General features: G+C 47.6%; 1 protein-coding gene across 1 annotated transcript in view; it reads right to left on the bottom strand.

Annotated features, from left to right (window-relative positions):
• The window catches only part of DSCAML1 (DS cell adhesion molecule like 1), a 102,730-nt gene that overhangs the window by 35,713 nt on the left and 47,116 nt on the right, over positions 1-19,901 (bottom strand). Inside the window, exons 2-9 of the mRNA XM_081333790.1 lie at positions 15,414-15,560; positions 12,281-12,559; positions 11,244-11,519; positions 10,209-10,505; positions 8,621-8,893; positions 4,544-4,822; positions 4,203-4,326; positions 3,834-4,006 (exon numbers count right to left, since the gene is read on the bottom strand). Coding sequence (XP_081189916.1) covers positions 3,834-4,006; positions 4,203-4,326; positions 4,544-4,822; positions 8,621-8,893; positions 10,209-10,505; positions 11,244-11,519; positions 12,281-12,559; positions 15,414-15,560 — 1,848 coding nt within the window. The remainder of the gene's footprint in view (positions 1-3,833; positions 4,007-4,202; positions 4,327-4,543; positions 4,823-8,620; positions 8,894-10,208; positions 10,506-11,243; positions 11,520-12,280; positions 12,560-15,413; positions 15,561-19,901) is intronic.

Raw genomic sequence — 19,901 nt, forward strand, 5'->3', positions numbered from 1 at the left:
ATGAGTAAATGTCTCGTACAAGATTATAGAGACTGCAGAGCCGGAGTCAAGCTCCATCTTGCAAGGAATGCCCCACAAGTGGACCTCTAACTTAATTTTGGGGATGAGCAGCTGGTGGACCCCCATGTGGGAAGCAGCCCTCCGACTTTCGAAGAAGTTAGTGGTGGTGTATTGGTGGGCCCCGGTACCTTTCGGTGATGCGTCCTCGGGCTGGAGTTCGTGCAGGCCGTCTCGGGAACGGTTCCGGCAGACGGAGGCGATGTGGCCTATTTTTCCACAGGCCCGACACTTGGCCGTCTGGAATTTGCAGACCGCCCTCGCATGGTTCCTGCCGCAGCCAGCACACTTGGGGGTGGTTGCGCTGCAGCCGCAGCCGGTACACTTGTTGGATGTTGTTAGCTTCCGCTGGGCTCCCAGGTTGCCGCGCCGAGGCTGGGGTTGTTCCGGCCTCCGTTGCACTGCGTCGATCTTGGCCTCCTCGTCCGCTCCGCCACTCCCGCCATACGCAGCAATCGCCTGATTGATGGATCCTCCTGGGCTGCTGGGTCGGGGGGTGATCTGGTCTCCGCCGTCGGCCATGTCGTGGGCCAAAACCTCATCCTGGACCTCCTGGAGGGTCAGGTTAAGTCTCGCAAACATCTTTTGCCGCAGCCACTTGTCACGTAGGACGAAGATGATCCGGTCGCACAGCCTCTCGTCCACGTTTGTGAACTTGCAGAGGCGGGTGGCCTGCCGTATACCCGTGATGAAATCCGCCGCCGATTCACCCGGTAGTTGGGCCCTTTGTTCGAACTGGAACCGCCAGGCCAGTTCAGACATTTGAAGGTTGAAGTGTTTATTAAGCTTCTCTGTGAGGTCGCTGTAGGAGACGGCCCCGATGGCTGTCGGTGAGCACAGGCCTACGGCGGACCCACTGAGACAGAGCAGAGCCACCACCTTCATGCCATCCTCCATGATCCAGTTTGTTGTTGTTAGTTGCGAAGTCGTGTCCGACCCATTGCGACCCTATGGACCACGTTCCTCCAGGCCTTCCTGTCCTCTACCATCTTCTGGAGTCCATTGAGGCTCACACCTACTGCTTCAGTGACTCCATCCAGCCACCTCATTCTCTGTCGTCCCCTTCTTCTCTTGCCCTCAACCTTTCCCAGCATTAGGCTCTTCTCCAGTGAGTCCTTCCTTCTCATTAGCTGGCCAAAGTATTTGAGTTTTAGCTTCAGGATCTGGCCTTCTAAAGAGCAGTCAGGGTTGATCTCCTCTAGGACTGACCGGTTTGATCGCCTTGCAGTCCAAGGGACTCGCAGGAGTCTTCTCCAGCACCGTAGTTCAAAGGCTTCAATTCTTTGGCGCTCAGCCTTTCTTATGGTCCAGCTTTCACTGCCATACATTGCAACTGGGAAGACCATAGCCTTGATTATACGCACTTTTGTTGACAGGGTGATGTCTCCTCTTTTTAGTGCGCTGTCTAGATTTGCCATGGCTTTCCTCCCCAGGAGCAAGTGTCTTTTAATTTCTTGGCTACAGTCCCCATCTGCAGTGATCTTGGAGCCCAGGAAAATAAAATCTGTCACTACCTCCATTTCTTCCCTATCTATTTGCCAGGAATTGAGAGGGCCAGATGCCATGATCTTGGTTTTCTTAATGTTTAGTTTCAACCCAAGTTTTGCACTCTCCTTCTTCACTCGCAACAAGAGGATCTTTAGTTCCTCTTCACTTTCTGCCATTAGAGTGGTATCATCCAGTTTACCCATAGGTAAAATTCGACTTGTCCAAAGTGCGATTCCCATCATTCGGGGTGGCGGATGTCGAATGCCTGGATCTGGCCGATCTGTGCCATGCTGCTGCGTCCGGTTCAGGAGTCCTGCTTTGGAGGTGGCCGCTAGCGTGGTGACTAGCAAGCGATGCCGTCCCCTATTGAATTCAGCTCTTAGATAAAGCAGGATCCCATCCTTGTCGCCACTATTGTGTAGTGAGTTCTGGAACGCATGAAGGACGCCAGGCACAGGAGTACAGCATAACCGTCTTTATTAGGTGGTAGCTTGTGTGTCCAAAAGATGTTACCTGAGCCCTATTTATACCTGGCCAGGTGTGCTCCCAGCCAATCAATTTAAACCTGGATTTCCCGCCGAAACGCTGCCCCTGGTCGTAGCAGTTTCGGCGCAGCGCCACCTGGTGGTATCGGTTGAGCTGTTGTTTAATAGTATTATTAACCCCATACATAACACTGGGATCACCGTCTTCTAAGTTATACCAGATGAGGAGACAGCAAGAAGGCTCTGAAGATCATCCATTAGATTTGAATAATGGGAAAGTTGGGTTAGGAAAAGGACCTTTTCAGAGGACACATGAGGAAACACAATTCCCTGCCACAAGCAAGGCTGGTCCCAAACTCCTACTGGAATGCTGTTTGGTACTTGAGAAGGGAGTGTTAGCGCAGTACAGCGAAGGGGAAGGCAGACATTCGGTGTGCCCGCCAGCCCTTCATTGTGAAAGAGTAGACCACAGGCATGCCTCTGGAGGTGAGCTCTCCCAACACCTTATCTGTTCCATCTCTCCTGAAGAAGCAAACCTTGCAAAAGGCCATCACCCCACCCCCAAGCACACCCTGTTTTCTTTTCAGGCTCTTCATTTTGGTGTCTTGTGAACAAGTTGCAGGCAAGAGGCTGGTTTCATTTGGTAGCCTGAGATAAGGCAGCTACAAAGGGAATTGTCAGTGTTTGGGGTATTCCCCCCTCCCAAGTCCCACTACAGCACAGCAGCAAACAAAATAGGAACAGAGTACTGAAAGGGAAGAGAGCCAAAGCAAACATGGTGGTGGTCTTAAGTGCAAGCTCTGTGATGTTAATTTGATTGCACCCCTTTCAGCTTCTTGTCTACCCTGATTAGCTGCATTTCACCTGAAGCATGAGATTAATTTAAAATGCATAGAAGCAATCAGTAATGCTTAGACAGTGAGGCCACCTTTTCAGCCTTCACGCACCTGCTGACTACCAGAAGCATATGAGCAATGGCTGCAAAATGGGTAAAGGCCCTATTATGGCCTTGGGACAGCCCTTACCCCCCCTCCCAGTCTGGGTGCCAGTGCCAAGAGTGTGGCATGACTAGAACATAAAAATTGAAGAGGGAGATTTCATAAGCTATAATCACCTTAGGGGGAAGGTCTTCCCGGAACCATCAGAATAATGACTGACAAGTGGAGAAAATAATTAGGCTCACGCAAAACTCCAATGCAAGGGATGAAAGGAGGGATTCAGTGCCACGAGGGTACTTCCCCTGGTGGCAAGACCAGAGAACATCGCCCAGCTGTTTCACATGTCTTTCCATTCGCCTGTCCCCAACTGTTCTGGGCTTCTCGGTGGGATGTGTGCTATTAGGGATGGCTGTCTCTTGCCTCCCATCAAGATCAGCTGAGGGCCTGGTTTTATTAAAGTCAAAGTGTCCCAAGAGAACATCCCCCTCCTTGCATACTGACTTCCAGGACTGCAAGAGAAGTGCTAGACGCGAATCTTGCCAGAGTAACTGAAGTGCCAACAGTTGGCCAATCTGATATGCTAAACACACAGTATCTGTGATCAGAGACTACTTGGGCACAATCCCAACTAATGGAGCAACCAAGACCTTGATCAGAGGGCCAAAATAACCTGGCAAATAGCGCAAAGGAGGGATACCAAGTCAACAACTTTATATTTGGGGGAGGGGGGCTAATAGATGCACAAAACATCTAGGCGTGACCCCATCCCATGAACAAAAGCAGTCTATTGGTTGCCCACAAAAACTGTAGCTCACATAAACTGTGCTCTCCCTGAGAGAAGGGCAGGCACAGCTGCCTCACTCACTCTTCACGGTGAGAAACATGGACTTGCTGATGTCTGTCCCAACCCCATTGCTGGCCTGGCACAGGTAATAGCCGATGTCTTCTTCTAAAACATGCCGGATGAGCAGCGAACTGTTTGGCAGGATCTGGATGCGGCCTGTCAGGGGGACAGGGTGATACTGCTGAGGGTTCCCACTGCCTGGAAGAAAACAACAAAGAGAAAAAGGGCCCTAAATGGATGGGGAAAGACCTGACCAAGCCATCCACAAGGTCACCTATGATTCTCTTCTCAATGCTGGTCGGTCTTCTTCCAGCTGTGGACCAAAGTCCCTGCTCCACACACTTTGAAGGTGTAGCCCCCTCCCCTGCCACCCCAAAGGAAAGATCTCACAAACCTTTAGCGTGTTTCCACATGACTTTGGGAGGGGGATACCCATCCACTGAACAGTTCAAGACCCCAGATTTGCCATAGATCCCATCCTGATTGTTGGGCTGGACCACAAAACGAGGCGGCACTGTGGAACAAGGGAACAAGTGAGGAACAGCACAGGGATGTTCCCAAAGCCTTCCTTCACCCGTGGGTCCTTTACTGCCAGTTCTTCCCTCAAAAATGCCAGGCCCGAAGAAATGCTGAAGAGCAGAAGTGGCCCAGCCCTTTCCTGGGCAGTTCCTAGGAAGCCAACCAGGCCAACCTTGGGAACCATCAGGGCTTTTCCCCACTAGGCTCCTTACCTCGCACAATCAACTGCCGCTCTCGGCTAATGGTGGCAGCGGCATTGCTGGCAATGCAGGTGTAGTTGCCATTGTGCTTCAGGGAGACGCTGGAGATCTGCAAGGAGCTCATGAACTCCTTGCTCTCAATGGTGATGCCAGCTCCTGAGACAATCACCTGCCCATCCTTCCTCCAAGTGATGCGGATCGGCATGTCACCCGAAGAGACCACGCATGGAATGTACAGGAGCTGCCCAATGGAGGCAGGGGGGAACTCAAAGGGCTGGATAAGAGGAGGAACTGTCAAAAAGAGGAATGTGTTGGACACCACTGACCTCTGGAGGATGGAAAATCAGGAAGAGGAGAGAGGTCGCCCAGTGCAGCCCATGGTTTGAGGGGAGGCCTGCTCAGCCAGCGGAGATTCTGCACAGCGACTGGGAGCTTGGAAGTAGCTCTGGGGGACCAGGGGAACTCTCAGTCACAAGTTCAGGGGCCATACAGTCCTTTGTTAGCCACAGCTCTCCCTTCATGGAAAGTCTTACCTATTTTGCAAGACAGTTGCAAGCCCTCATGGCACACTCAAGCTTGGTGAATAGCAGATTTGTAAAAGAGCAAGAATACAACCTGAACAGCAGATAATTCTCTATTATGGAGAAATCCCTACCCATTATTTATTTATTTAATTGGATTTGTATACCGCCCTTTCCCGAAGGACTCAGGGCGGTTTACAGGGAATTAAAACAAGAAATACAAAAGTTAAAAACAATTAAAAAAATTAGAATATTAGAATTAGAATATACAGGACTTACAGGAACATTTCATTACCACCAGAAAGGAAAATTCTCACATTGAGTATGTAGCTAGAAACCATTATGTATTATAGTGCAAGTACAAGAGAAACAAAGCTACAATCCAACAGGTATGAGTTGTCACATTTGAAAGCAAGGTTACTTACTAGAATTCTTGTATAAAACCATTTTCCTAATAAATCTTATTAATCTGAGCTACTTTGCTGGTCTTCTGCAGTCCTGACTGTAGCTTGGAAGATCTGATAACCTCTTAGATCCAAATTGTTTTCTGGTATATTTAGAAAATACCTTGCATCAAAACTGTTGGTTCTCTCTAATCCTCTCTGTGACAATTGATGCAATCATTCCCGGGTACCCTTTCCCTGCTGAGGGAGCTGCGCAGGTCCCTTGCTCTTCCCAAGGAGCCCATGATGATGAAAGGGTAGACAAAGGGCTAGAGAGATGAATTGGATGAAAGCTCACCCCATTTCAAGGCCTATGGCAGCCGCACAAATACCTTTGATCATCACTGCTGGAAATGCTTTCCTACTATTTTGAGATGAGAAATTCATATCAATTAGAGGCAAGTCCTAAGACAGACAGATCAGTCAAAACACACACAAAAATCTAATTGCTCTCCCCAAACTGCCCCACACATTTGACATGGCCCCATATAATTTGCCACAGCACCCACAAAACGTGTGAAACTTTTGCCCACACACAGGGCTTTCTGAGCTTGTGGGCAAAAGAGGTTCATTCATTCATTCAAAAGATTTTGAATGAAGCTGACCATCTTAAGCATAATAATCCTGAGTGACCAATTTCTGGATGGTGAAGAACAGAGCCAGACCGACTTCCTCCAAGATAAGAGTGATTTGGGCTCTAAATGGGGTCTTCTCTCCTGCTTGGAGGCATACCACAAGCAGGGGGTCTTGCTAGGGTAACAAGGGCAGCTGTGGTGAGGAGGACTTTTGCACAGCTGCTTCCTCTGCACCAATTGTGCTCCTCCTGGATCAGGATACTCAGTCACTCCAGCTGCCTCCTGCTGGGTGAATGTGATGTGCTTGGCACACAGCTGTCCTTGAACACCTTCCGGAGCTGTAGCTGGTACAAAATGAGCAGCCTGGGCAGAGATGGTGTTTCCCATTATATTAGACTGCTTCCGGAGGTGTCTTAAGATGCCAGTTGGCTTCTAGGTGGGATTCGACGCACTAATTATCACTTTTAAGGCACTATATGGCTCTGGGATGGATTATCTTTGGGAACATTTCTCTTATTTATCTGTCTGTCCAATCAAATCAAATAGGGTTAACTTCTTCCAGATCTCATTTCCTGTGAATATTATCTAATGAGACCCAGGAAATGGGAATTTTGATCGCTGCCCTTCGGCTTTGAATCTCCTTCTTCTCATGGATATCTGGCCTACCTCTTCTCTCCTGGAAGTTCTGAAAGGCAGTTAAGACCTGGCTCTTCCACCCAACCAGGAGGAAGACATGCTTTGACCGATTGGATTTATTGGTGGAAACAGCATTCCTAACCATAGAGATGTCAAAATGTTTAAATGTATTGTGATGCCACAATGCTAGCTCCATTCTTTAGGATTTGCAATGCAGCTTCAGACAAAAGTTCAAAGAGGTGGAGTTTGCACTATGATGTATGTTCCATCATGTTGCTCCATTTCTGGTGGGCACCTCTACCAAGTACCAAAGTGTTACATCTGAGCAACTCCTGTCCCTGCTCTGGGGAAGGAAGAGCCAGCAGGGCAGCTAAGAAATTTGTATAAAAACTGGCAGATACAAAGAACCATCCATGAGCAAGTAGGGAAGGGAACCTGAAGGCTGAGCCAACCTTGTTCACCTAAAGTCCAGGTAAACTTGCTTGAAAGAAGAAGGCTAGGACAGCAGGAAACCATTAACAAGCAACCATGAGTTGCTTCTCTGACACTTTCAAACCAGTCTATAGGATGCAAGCAGCCTGGGGTGGTGGAGGAGCCAAAACAGCTGCTACACCTTCTCCAGAGCTGCAGCAACTGCCTGCCAGTTGCAAGCACTCGCACAGCTCAAAACCATCTCTGACCTCTCCCCCCAGAAGTCCTTGCCCCCAAAATGTGGTCTGGCAAGGGCCGGTACAGCCATGAGCTCAAGATGAACAAGCCCTGGGGTGGAAAGGCAAGGCAAGTCCGCCTCTTTTTCTGTTCCTTAGGGCTGATGGCTCCCCAAACGGAGCTGAATAATGGATGAATTGGAGAATGTTTACAATGTTTTGTGTGCTTGGCAGGAAAGAACGATCCTTTAGAGAGCCACAAACAGAGAAAACCATCCCTAAAGGTGCTCTGAGCAAAGGTCAGCTGTTTCAAAGTGGCATGCTTACATGGCATACTCGCCCACCTGACTCCAGAACTTACTGTTGGAAACAGATCCCATGGATCTGGAGGCGGAGGAGAGAGGGGATCTGGACTGCAACAGCTGGGTGATCCTTTCAAGCAATTGAATGAAGCAGTGAAGAGTGATGTGAAAAGGAAATGCAAGGCAAGATTGTGAGCCCCAAAAGAAATGAAGGCTAGGTTCATCTGCTTTCCTTACCTGGCACTACCCACAATCCTTTCAGGACAAGGAAGGTTTCAAGCAGGGTGTCTTGAACTACTTCAGTTTGATTCAGGTGAGCCAGTTATTAGTGGTGGTGGTGGTGGGGCTGGGGCTTCCAATGGAGAAGAGCAGGGAATCATAGGTGGGAACTTGCTGAGTGGAGAGGTGGGGTTTTTTTTGGGGGGGGGCTTTCCCCTGTTCAGCCTTTGGCACATTTACACAGAGAAAGGGGAGTGGCATAACACGACTGACAATGCCAGATGAGGTCACCTGGGACTAAGGACCAGGTAGAGGTAGGACATACCTGCATGCCCACCCACCCACCACTGCTGCTGGAAACCCCTTTGGAACACAGGGGCCTGCCAAGCCATTCCTGCTGATGGCTGCCTCTGTCCTTACCTGCTCAAGAACCATTCCCCTCTTCCAAGAAACAAGCGCGCCACAGATCTGGCGCTCTATCCCCTTCCTTGGCTGGCTATTTACCAAGGGAAGCTCTTGCCCACAAGCCCACAAGCACACCAGGGTGCCATCTTTTGGAACTCCTGCCTGACCCTCTCCCAGGCATAGCCACAGATAGCATACTAGTCCAAACCACATACCAGTCCTGCTCCATCTGCTGGTCAGCCATGGTACCTGTCAGAGGAGCAGCCTGTCCAGAGAGCAGGCCTGTCGTGGAAGGAGAGGCGTGAGAGTGCCAGGGAGGACTCCTACTTGTAGCTACCCACCTTTCACAGTGACATGGACGCTCTGGCTGATGGAGAGCTGCGGCTGAATGAGGACGCTGCAAAGGTATTCCCCTTCGTCCATCCCCTTCTGGACATCCATCAGCTTGAGAGTGCCATTTTCAAAAACCACTTGTCGGTGGTTGTCTGGCAGGAGTAATGAGTCCTTATACCACTTGATTGAGTAATAAGGGTAGCCAATCACCCTGCAGTTGATGAAGGTGTCCCGGCCTGCCACAGCTGTGAGGTTCTTCATGGCACGGATGCTGGGAGGGCCTGAAGCAGGGGAAGAGAAAAAGGCAGGCTAGGGCAATTCAAGGAAAGGATGGCTCTGCTCCCAAGAAGGAGGAACGTAGGAGAGGGACCCTCACCCATGCTCAGCAACATTTCTGTCAAGGTGGCTTCCTTCAAGTGACTTCAAACACTCCAAGCGACATGTCTATGGAGATTCTCAGTCACCCAGGTCATGGCTGTCCCAAAGGTGCTTTTTCCAAAGGCAACTGGATATTTTTTGCTTTGCTTGAAGACATTTTGCTTCTCATCCAAGAAGCTTCTTCAGTTCTGTCAGAACTGAAGAAGCTTCTCAGATGAGGAGCAAATATCTTTGTCAAGGAAAAACTTGCTTTGCTTTGCTTGAAGATGGTTCACTTCTCATCCAAGAAGCTTCTTCAGTTCTGACAGAATAGAAGAAGCTTTTCAGATGAGGAGCAAAATGTCTTTCTCAAGGCAAAAATAAAGTCCAGTTGCCTTTTGAAAAAGCACTTTTGGGACTCTAGCAACAGCAAGCAACAACTGTGTCTCACTGGTGGACTATTTTATGAATGGTAAGAGTGCTTGTTGCCATTCCACTGAGCAAGAGCCAAAAGGCTTCCAGGCACCCCACAAAGGAGCATGGAGGAAGCTTAGCAAGTGTCCGAAAGAAATGCACAGGACACCGAACTGTGCTGCAGGAAACTAGGGAATGGCTCTTTCCAGCACAGAGTGATTCTCCCAGGGTGTTCTAAACAAGACATCTGCCCTCTTCTATGGTCCCAGACTGGTTTCCAGCCTGCAACGCAGGAAGAGTGTCTTCAGGAATCAAAGACACACCCTTTGCAAAGAAACAACATTTATTCTATGGGAACCATTTCTGAACCAATTATTGTGCCCCCACAACCATAATTTTACAGCTTTCTCTAACTGGTATAGATGCCTCTGATTCAGGATAGCAGGCACACCATTTTTAAACTTAAATAAAAAGGGAGGAGGTGCAATTTGGCTTAACATCACCAGTTTTGCCAAGGGCTAGTGCGCAGAATGGCACTCTGCCATGTCATCAGAAGGGAATTCAGCTCCACCTCCACCACTGCCCGCCTTTTCTGCACTCCCACCCAGGTCCCATGGGAACAACATTCTACCCACACTTTGCTTGGACAGCTGAGATCTGCATTCTCCCCCAGCACCCTCTGCTCTGCCAAAGGGCATCCTATGGTGAAATTACACACAAAGGAAAGGGAACAAGGCAGAACAAACAGCACAACCAACCAGAAACAAACAAACAAAAAAACAATGCAAGAAGAGCCTAGGCTGATATTGAAAAGTAGACAGGCACCTCTTACGTTTATTCGCGCTTGGTATTCGGCACTGCCCACTGAGTTCCGCGCAGTACATCGGTAGACACCTCCATCCCTGATGTGTGGGCCTGTCACATTCATGTGGCTCACAGTGGTGCCATCAGACATGGTGTACTGGTTGGTGCGGTGGCTGCCATCTCTCTGAATGGGCTCATCGTCCAAGGACCAGGTGATGGTGGGGGGAGGGGCTCCCTTGGCTGCACACATCAAGGAGAACTGCTCACCAGGGTTCACCACCTTCTCACTGAAGGAGGAGACAATCCGGGGGGTCCCATCTAGGAGAGAGACCACAGCAGAGTGGTGGATCAACACAATTGTTCTTTCCATCCAAGGACATCTTTTTAACAATAGGAGGGTTGAAAAATGTTGAAACACCACATTTCAAGCCCTAAATCTCAAAACATTCCTGAAAGCTTGGAAAGAGTAGGGAATAACTTTGTAGACCCCTCAGCCTTATACAGAATAATAGGGATACCATCCATTGTGAAACTATATTAGCCTTGCTGGACTCTCCCTGTTTGGCAGCTTCCAGCGCAATAATCCTCTTTCTTCCTTGTAGTAAATGAAAATTTACTGGAAACTCAAAAGTGGGACCTTCAGGCAACATACCTCCCTTCTCTCTTATTACACCAGAGATTACAAAACATTATCCCAACTTTTCTTTTTTTAGTTCTAACCCCTCATTATCAGAACATCCAGGGGCAGTGACTTCCATTAATTTAAATGTTGCTTGAAGAAGGTAGGCCTTTGCCCACCATAAATGCTCTGTCATTCAGCTTCATTGCACAACTTAACTGCATTGTAGCTCCCTCTCCCTCTCCCTCTCTCTCCCTCCCTCTCCCTCCCTCCCTCCCTCCCTCCCTCCCTCTCCCTCTCCACAGAGAACCACTTCAGCAAATCAGGGAGCCTGAGTTAGGCAGAACAAAGGTCTGGTTCAGGATCTCTCCTTCTTTACAATGAACCCAGGACTAGGCCAGAAGTTTAGAAGCCCCTCTCCAGGGCTGGGTGCTCACCCTCCAAGACAATCACAGCAAAGTCTTGAGCTGTCTGGACTTTTCTGGTGGCAAAACACTGATAGGCCCCTGAGTGGCTCTTTTGGGCAGCCGTGATGAGCAGCGTCTCATTGTGGATTCCCCGGATGGAGACAAAGTCATCTGGAACCACCAGCTCTGTATTGCGGAACCAACGGATGGAGTATTCTGGTGAGCCAGAAAGTGCACAAGACAGGATAACAGTGCTTCCAATTCCAGTCTTTAGCTTCTTTGGTGTGAGGGTGACCTGCAGTGGCTCTGTGAAACATAAACAGCACAACCCATTTAAAGACAGGAGACCCAAATAGGAGCCATCCTTGTTTGGCTACCAGGCAACCCAACCTTTCTTCCCAATCTCATCATCCATGGCTTCTCTGCAGCGATGCTAACACAAAGTTGAAACCAAGAAGTGGGAATGTCAGGAACAAGACATCTAGTTGGCTAGAAAGAATGGATCAAAGTTTTCCAGAGTCTTAGAGCAAGATGATCACCCTGAGCCACATCAATTGCTGTGGGAATTCCACTTGATGGATCAGGTCTTTGAAAGTTTCCCTTTATTTTTCACAGCTACTTTACGTGAAGTCACCATATTACTTAAATTATCCACTATGGCCCCAAGATCTTTTTCCTATGCTAGTTAGTTACAGACAGCCGGTACCCCAACTGTATCTGTGAATCTGAAGGGATTTGCCCCAGTGGCAAATGTTCTTTAAATAAGTTTGCTGACTTCAGTGGAAATGCATTTGTCCTTTGATTGGAAAATCACACAGGACACCCTTCTGGAGCTCTTCAGAATAATTTTGGGTTTGCATCCTGAATAATTAACATTTCATTCATAAATATGGGTAGGTTACTGGTCTCCCAAGCAGCCGGGTCCCCCAGGTGTGGATCTTCTGTAAAAATATGGAAATCTTGGAGCACCTCCATGCTCTTTCTTCTTATCCTGCCCCCTCCCCCCAGTAAAAGTCTTTTACTCCACAGCATCTGAGAATTAATTAATTAAGTCTTTACCTACTCACCAATTACTGTCAGGGTCCCAGTGACCTCAGCAGAGCCAAAAGTGTTTGTGATTTCACAGATGTAGGTCCCACTGTCTTCCACCCGCAAACCACTGATCGTCAGGCCTGTGATGCGCTTGGTCCATCGACTGTCAGCAGGCAGGGGCCTTCCATCCTTTACCCATCGGATGGCAGGGTTCGGGTATCCAGAGGCAATGCATGGCAATTCCACCAGTTGCCCCATCTTTGCTTCCTGGACCTGGAAACTGTCTAGAACGGTCGGGATGGACTCTGCAGGGTCTAACAGAGAAACAAACTGAATTCAGGTAGGGCAATCTGGCCCCAGTCCAAATTCTATGAATGCAGTGCATGATGATGCAAGATACTCTCAAACCCTTTTAGCAATTTATCTCTCCTCCTGAATTGGCTCCCTGGTCTCTGCAAGTGATGGACATCGATTTAAAGTTCTTGCCCAGCAGAGACAAATATTCAGGGACTGCTCCGGATGAAGGTGATATCAATAGGGGTGACTCTGCTCCTGCTGTCTGAAAGAAATGTGCAGGGCAGCTTTCCCGGGTTGCACAAAACTGTAGAAAACGGGACACAGAGCACTCTACCGCATAGCCATTTTTCCCCCTTCCCTTTAAATGAACTATTTGTATGGGCACCCAAATCAGACAATTCACCTCCAGCTGACTAGCATGGGATTAAAAACAAAACAACAATATTTATAAAAAGGCAATACAATACACAACAGTATATATAAAACTGCTAAGTTTGTAAGCCGCCCTGAGTCTTCGGAGAAGGGCGGGATATAAATGGAATTAAAATATATATATATATATAAAGGCCAACAATGAAACATATTTAAAACCCTAAACCAATTTTTTAATTATTAAATTTATTTGCCCCTCCATCTCATTTTGAAATGACTTTTTTCCAGATGGGTTCATTCAATGTTTCAGCCAAGAGCTTGAGAAGGAAAATCTAGTTTTTAAAGACTTTAAAGGCCAGCAGGGTCAGACCATCATCTTATGTGTGTGTGTGTGGGGGGGGTATTGTTCCAAAGTGCAGGTGCTAATAGAGAACCCCTTCTAGCTATCATCAGATGGTATTATTTTGTGAAGGGAATGCAAACTAGTCTTTCATATTCCTATTCATGGAATTTTGTTCATTTGTTTAGTATGCCAACCATTTCACTATCCAAAGCAAATCTTGACAGACACAAATGGAGAGTGGGGTCTTGCAAATAACCCAGCCCTGGGCCAATGCAGCTCACAAAACAGAGATGTTACATGGGTGTACCATGGTTTGCTCATAATTACCTGCACTGCTGCATATTGGACCAACTGTGGGCCACCAGCTGGCTATATGCAGATGTTGTAAGAGCAGGGAAATAAGCATGTTTTGCCACTCATCACTACAAGGTTGTACTTAATAAATGTCTCACCCATGCATATATTCATTTTTTGTTTTCCGCCAGTGCACTCCAATTATCTCTGGAGCACCTCTGAAAACCAGTTTCTTCAGGATCCAGAAGCAGAGGTATGATCTGATCCAAGGTCATTGCCATCACATCTTCCAGGGACAGACTAAGGTGTATTAGTTAAACCATCAGAGTCTCAAGAACAAGCCTGGGTTCCCACTGGAATCTAACAGGATCTACCAAGTTCCTGAGATGGACCAATCAAATAGATCCTCCTGCGTTAGGGAGTGTCTGCAAATAATACTGCCCATAGAGAATGATCTGACCACAACAAAGGACCCCCCCAGTTACACCCCCAATACCAGATCACATCAACACTGTCCCAAAAGAAAAACAGGTGACCAAAAGTATGAGTTGGACCTTCTGCAATCTTGACCAGTTTGAGATGAGAAGTTTGTTATTCAAGATATGTGAAGAAAGGAGATCGATGCAACTCGGCATGGAGGCAAAGGAATCAGAAGAACAGTCTCTTGTCTAGCTGACCTTTCAAGAGCCCAGCACTTCCACAGACCTGCTCTCTGCAGGGATTTACTGAATGGCTTCTTTTAGGCCTAGACAGGATGAGAAAAAGCCTCTTCCCCTCACTGGGCAGAGTGAGAAGACTGGATCTGCTTGGCTAAGCTGTTCCAGGCTCTCCCCTCAGTAGGACCCCCGCATCCGTGAAGCTTCTGCTGCTGGTAAGCAAGAGGGGAGAAGGCTCAGGCTTAGCCAGAAGCAGATTTTCCTTGGCTGCCCCAAACGTTTGCAGCAGCTGAAGATTGAGTAGATGGGCAGGTTCAATGGAGGAAGAAAGAAGAAAGCCCTGTTTCTTACAACTCAAGAAGCACTGAAGGATTTTTGTACCACCCTGGGTTTTTTTTTCCTTAGTTGTCCCAAAGTAAGTCTCCTTTCCATTTTGGTTGTTAAGCCTCACTTGATGCTAAACCCAACTCTTCTGTCCAGTATAGAAACCAGACAAATGTTCAGGCTTCACTGACCAGCACTTAGACCTCCTACTTTGTTTTTTTGGGTAGGATTAACCAGAAAGAGACACAGATAAAGATTAGAAAATGATCTTAGCTACAAACTAGCAGGCACCTAGCTGCCTGCTCCAGTGGTTCAAATCCAGGGTGTTTTCTTCCTGCTTTTCCTACAAATTTAAGAACTGCTTGAGCATTGTGTGGTGGCTTTGAAATTAATCAGAATCACAAAATGGAAAGATCGGAAGAGATCCTAGAGATCAGCTGGTGCAACCCCCTCTCCAGTCAATGTGCTTAGCAATAGCCTTCATTCTATGTATATGCCTGCTTATTAGGGCTTTTGCCCCCCCCCCCCAAGCGGCATTATTACAAAGACAGCTTATTGCCCCCAACAATCTGGGTTCTCATTTTACCTACCTCGGAAGGATATTGATAGTTCTTCAGAAGACGTTGCTGCTGTGGGATTTGCCTTCCTTTCCCGGGGGACTTCCTCACATCAGCAGGGCTCCATGGAAGCCACGAACATCCTTGCCTCCCCCCCCCAACTCAGGAAAGTGTTCAAGGACAATCTCGGGCTTTGCCATAGGCTAGTCTTTCTTCAGCAACCCTTGCTTCCAGATGGCCACCCCTGCTTCTCCTTTCTGGGAGCCCATCAAAGCAAGCCAAAAGCTTAGCCCAACTCCCTGGCGAGTGACCCAGCAACACCTACCTGAGACAGACAAGCGGGCACCATTGCTCTGCCGCGTCTCCCCACTATACTTGTGCTTTGTAATGCATCTATAGGTGGACAGGGCGTCTTCCTTCTGGACATCTGATATGTACAATCCACCATAGAAAGTAATGAAAAACCTATTTTCTGGAAGAGACCAGAGAAAAGAGAGTAATGTCAGCATATTTAGGTTCCTGAAGAGTAAAAGAATCAGTGCAGAGGGGAATCAGCAGCAACAAAACAGAAGGACACATCTTGCAGGCTCTAACCTCTTCCACTGGAAAGCAAAGGGCAGCAGAGTCCCTGAAAGGGGCCAAGGCCCAGACTGCAAGGGGACTTTTCCTTCTGGCAGGTGGGAAGTAATCTGGTTAAGCCCCCAAATTAATAGTTATTTCTACTCCTTAGATATTGAGATGTCTTAAAATAGCTTTGGGACTAAAACAAACATTCTGGTTAAGCCCGTCAGTAAGAGAGGGCAGTTGATACTTGTCTGCAATCTCATCCACACACTACATGTGTGTGTGCAGGTACAAAGCGTAGACACACATTGGAGATGAGATGCCAGCAATAAGGTGTGCTTCACTTACCCACACCACTGTGTTGGCAGTAACACCGAGACTGCAAGGGGCCATCCACCAAGAGACTTTGGCAGAGAAGCCCTGCCAAGGAATGCAATGAAATGTAATTGGCCGCTGACCATCAGAGGGAGAGGGGTAAGTTGCTCTGCAGCCTGCAGGGATGGGCTCCAGCTGTCCAGCAGTACCCAGTTGCCCAGCCAATCCCCAGCCAAAAGCATTGCTCAAAGCCAGCTTCCTCCCCAGGGTATACCCAACATTGGAGAGATGCACCTTGGCAAGGTCATTTTCTCTGGAGGACCACAATTATCCTCAGTACAAGCCATGGGTTGAAGTTCAAAGTCATCAGTCTGGAATTGGGGAGCGGGGGGGCAGGGAAGGGGGACAAAGAATATAGATTCTCCCAGCTGCCTGCGAACCAACAGCCTGGAGCCTGTCTGCCTCAGAATTTGGTGTGGGGGGAGGCAGTTGCTATGGCAACAGGCAACCACTGCTTTGCAAATGGCTGCTCTCCCCTGTCCAATTTGTATGCACATTTAATTGATGGAGTAGCTTTTCAGAAGCATTGGCTCTTATACTCTGAGTCTGCAAGGAAGGAAAAGGCCTTGGGGGAAGGAGGCTAACGAAGAGCCTGCTAAAGGATTCCCTACTCTGGGAGACATGGAGTGGGGGCAGATCCTCCCCAAAAGAAAGGAACATCAGCAGCGAGAAGTCCCTTTAAGTCAACAGGCTGAAAAGGGAACTGCTGGCTGAGCTCTGCTGCCAGCCCAGGGGGGCCCTCAGACCTGTTATCCTGGGTCAATCTTTTCCTGCGGAGAGGGCAGAAAAGGAGGATCCTGTCCACTTCCTGCTTAGTGGTGTTTGGGCTGTGCCCCAAAGGGCCAGGGAGGGTTCATTGTCTCTCCTTCGCCCCAGCTGAATCGGTAGCAAGGTCATTTCGTAGAGGCTTAAGAAGCCATTTTCACAAACCCACACAAGTTTATCTGATGGCCTGGTTATCAGCTCACCAAGCCAAGAGCTGGTTTCAACTATTTCAACCCAACCAAGCCACTGTGAGAGTTTTACCTTTTTAGTCCACCCACCGCCAAATCCTGAATGACAAATACAAAGAAAGGAGGTTCCCATTCATAAAAACCTTTTCCTCACCAGGCCTGGGGGTTTCACTGTTCCTCAACCACCAGGCCTGCCTAAGCTGACAGACTCCTGCCCTTAATCTCTTCTCTAAGTACAGCTCTATCTTTCCTGGTTAAAGGATTAACACCCATCCCACATTCAACTATGGCAATGAGATTTTATTTCTAATTACATCGTAATAAAACTGGGAGCGCTCCCAGGGTTTTCGCCAAATGACTTGTAGACACTCTACAAGATTGGATCCTACTTGGCTGCATTGTAATAGCATTTTCTCTGACATTCATTAGACATGCATGAAGGAGAGGACTGAAGAATGGAATTGCATTTAAATGGATTTTCTGGGAAGGAGGGAGAATGGGGAGGAGGAGGAGGAGGAGGGGAGAGAAGGGAAGGGAGAGGGGGAGGAGTTAACAGGGGCTGGGCTCTTTGGAGGGCATCCTACCTGTCCTGCCAACAAGCCACATGCCAGAGATCAGAACAGGCAAGAGAGGATTTTGGTAAAATGCAGCTTTAATGCTGCAATTATTTTTGCATACACTTAATACATAAAACTGTTGTTTACATTTTATGTCATCCCTTCTCAGTGCTTCCTCCTTTCTTCTCTTTGCAATACTGTATTTTATTTGTAACTAGAATAACATTTCATGCACCCAACAGAGTGGAGCCGACTTCTGTGGCATAATAGATCAGTGATTGTCTGAGTTGCCACATTGGAATACATTGCAAAGAACTAGATAATTCCTCATCCACAGAAGGGATGTGCACAGCCACTAGCCTTTGGCAACTCTGACCCTCGAACTGAAACTTTCTAGGGGATGTCCAGCATCCTATGCAGTCACAACAAATTCAGGCAGGCTTCCCTGACAACTCCACGCTGGCTGAAGTCCCTGAAATAGAGGCAGCTGCCCTTTTCAGTGGAGCAAGGAAGGAAATTCTACCAATTTACCGTGGCTTGTTGGGTCAGCATTGCATCGAGGAGCCTCAGAAACAAAAAACTGAAAGATGCAGTAGAAACAAAAAGGAAGATTTCTTGCCAGAATGGATGTAATTGGTATCTTTTGGTAGATACCAAATCCAAACAGATTAACACATTAATAAAAAGCTAAAATAATTGATGATAGCAGGAGAATGGAATCTGTAGGAATGTGACCCTCTGGGACAGGCTGATCCAGCCATAGGGAACCTTATCTGTATTTATCATTTGATTGTGAATCACCCAGACTCAAGATTAAATAGGCTGGTATATAAATTATTATTTTGTCTAGTGGTAGAGCAGGAACATGCCGACTCCTTGGCTGGACTGGAGCTTCTATGCTGAGACCTTCACTGGGTACCCAGTGGCTGCAATTTTGGTCAGGATGGGTGCTAAGGAGAAGAAAGGTAGGGAGTTCTTGAATAGGTATGGGCAGGCTATAAGATGGTGGGGAGTGAAACAGAATTTCTTATGAATTCTGCCACCCTGCAACCAACCTCAGCAATTTAACCTAATTGTGCCCACGGTAAAAAAAATGACAATAAAGATGATCTTATCTTATCTCAGAGAAGTGGTTATCACTGCTGCTTTTCCATCACTCTCTGCTCTTTTTAGGAAAGGCACTGAGTTTACCCTGTGACAAAAATGAACCCTTTTTTTTTACAAGGGGTGCAAGTCTAGCACCAAGGAACCATTTCACAGAAAGTGATTTTAACAGGGAAGATGCAGGTTAGAGGGCTGATTTCCCTCAAAGCTTTCTTTCTTGGGCTTGCACAGAGGAAAAGCAGAGTCTCTGTGTGAATTCTGACCAGTAGAGCTTGGGTTCTACATCTGCAGTTTGGAAAGAAACTCAGTTATGGAGGAGAGAGGATGTTTCCACCACTAAGGCAGAGTGCTCCCACCTTCATCCTAGCTAAGAGGCAAAAAGGAAATACAAATTCTCTACCTGCTTTAGGGATCCATAGTCTCCCATGTCTCCTTTTCCAGTTAGATTCTTTTTTTCCACTAAAATGTGGAACAAATCAAATTTCATGCTAATGAACAAAAAAGATCTGATCAAGATGTGTAGAAGTTTGCATCTCAAAGCATGAAACAGAGACCAGGCTGGACTGGGCATAGTGCTCTCCCTCCCTCCCCACCCTCTTTATACCCAGATTATTAAGCAAGACTTCTTGGCTTGTCACTTCAGTTTCATCAACCTTGGGCAACTCCACTCCTGCTCCACCCCTAAGAATCTCTTTGAACTCTTCCAATATCTGGATTTTGCAATGCAGCACAAAGCCCCATGAGATGGAGCCTGGAAAAAGATCATGATCTATCTCCCCCTGAAGTTCTCTGCTTCCAAAAATCCAACATTCAGGAAGACTGCCTATTCTGCCTAGGTTAGAAAATGTTTAAGGGAACATGTACAGGTATGTGGGGGGGGGGAAGGAGGCAAGAGGAGAGGGGGGGAGCTCACCCACCCTGAATATAAAGTTCAGAAAAGTTCACACCTCTCCCTAATTTTTAAAGACAAAGCAATTCCTCTTCTTCCTGGAAAATGAACAACAACCCATCCTGTACATTCTGCAACCCAGTAGTCTGTGGGAAAAGAGGAGGGCAAATAACTCTCCCACTTAAGAATAAGATAAGCACAATTGGCCTACATGGTCAACATTAAGCTACTAACTAAGCACTGCCAGGCTGAAAGCTACCCTAAACCTGTGGCTACGTAAGAAGGAACAAGCCAGAGCAGCAACAAAATCCCTTGTGAGATACTGGCTAAAGCCATAACTGTGGTACTGTGAAGAAAACCGGGGTGTGTGT

Source organism: Vipera berus (genome assembly GCF_964194415.1).
Source record: "Vipera berus genome assembly, chromosome: 8".
NCBI classification, from domain to species: Eukaryota; Metazoa; Chordata; class Lepidosauria; order Squamata; family Viperidae; genus Vipera; species Vipera berus.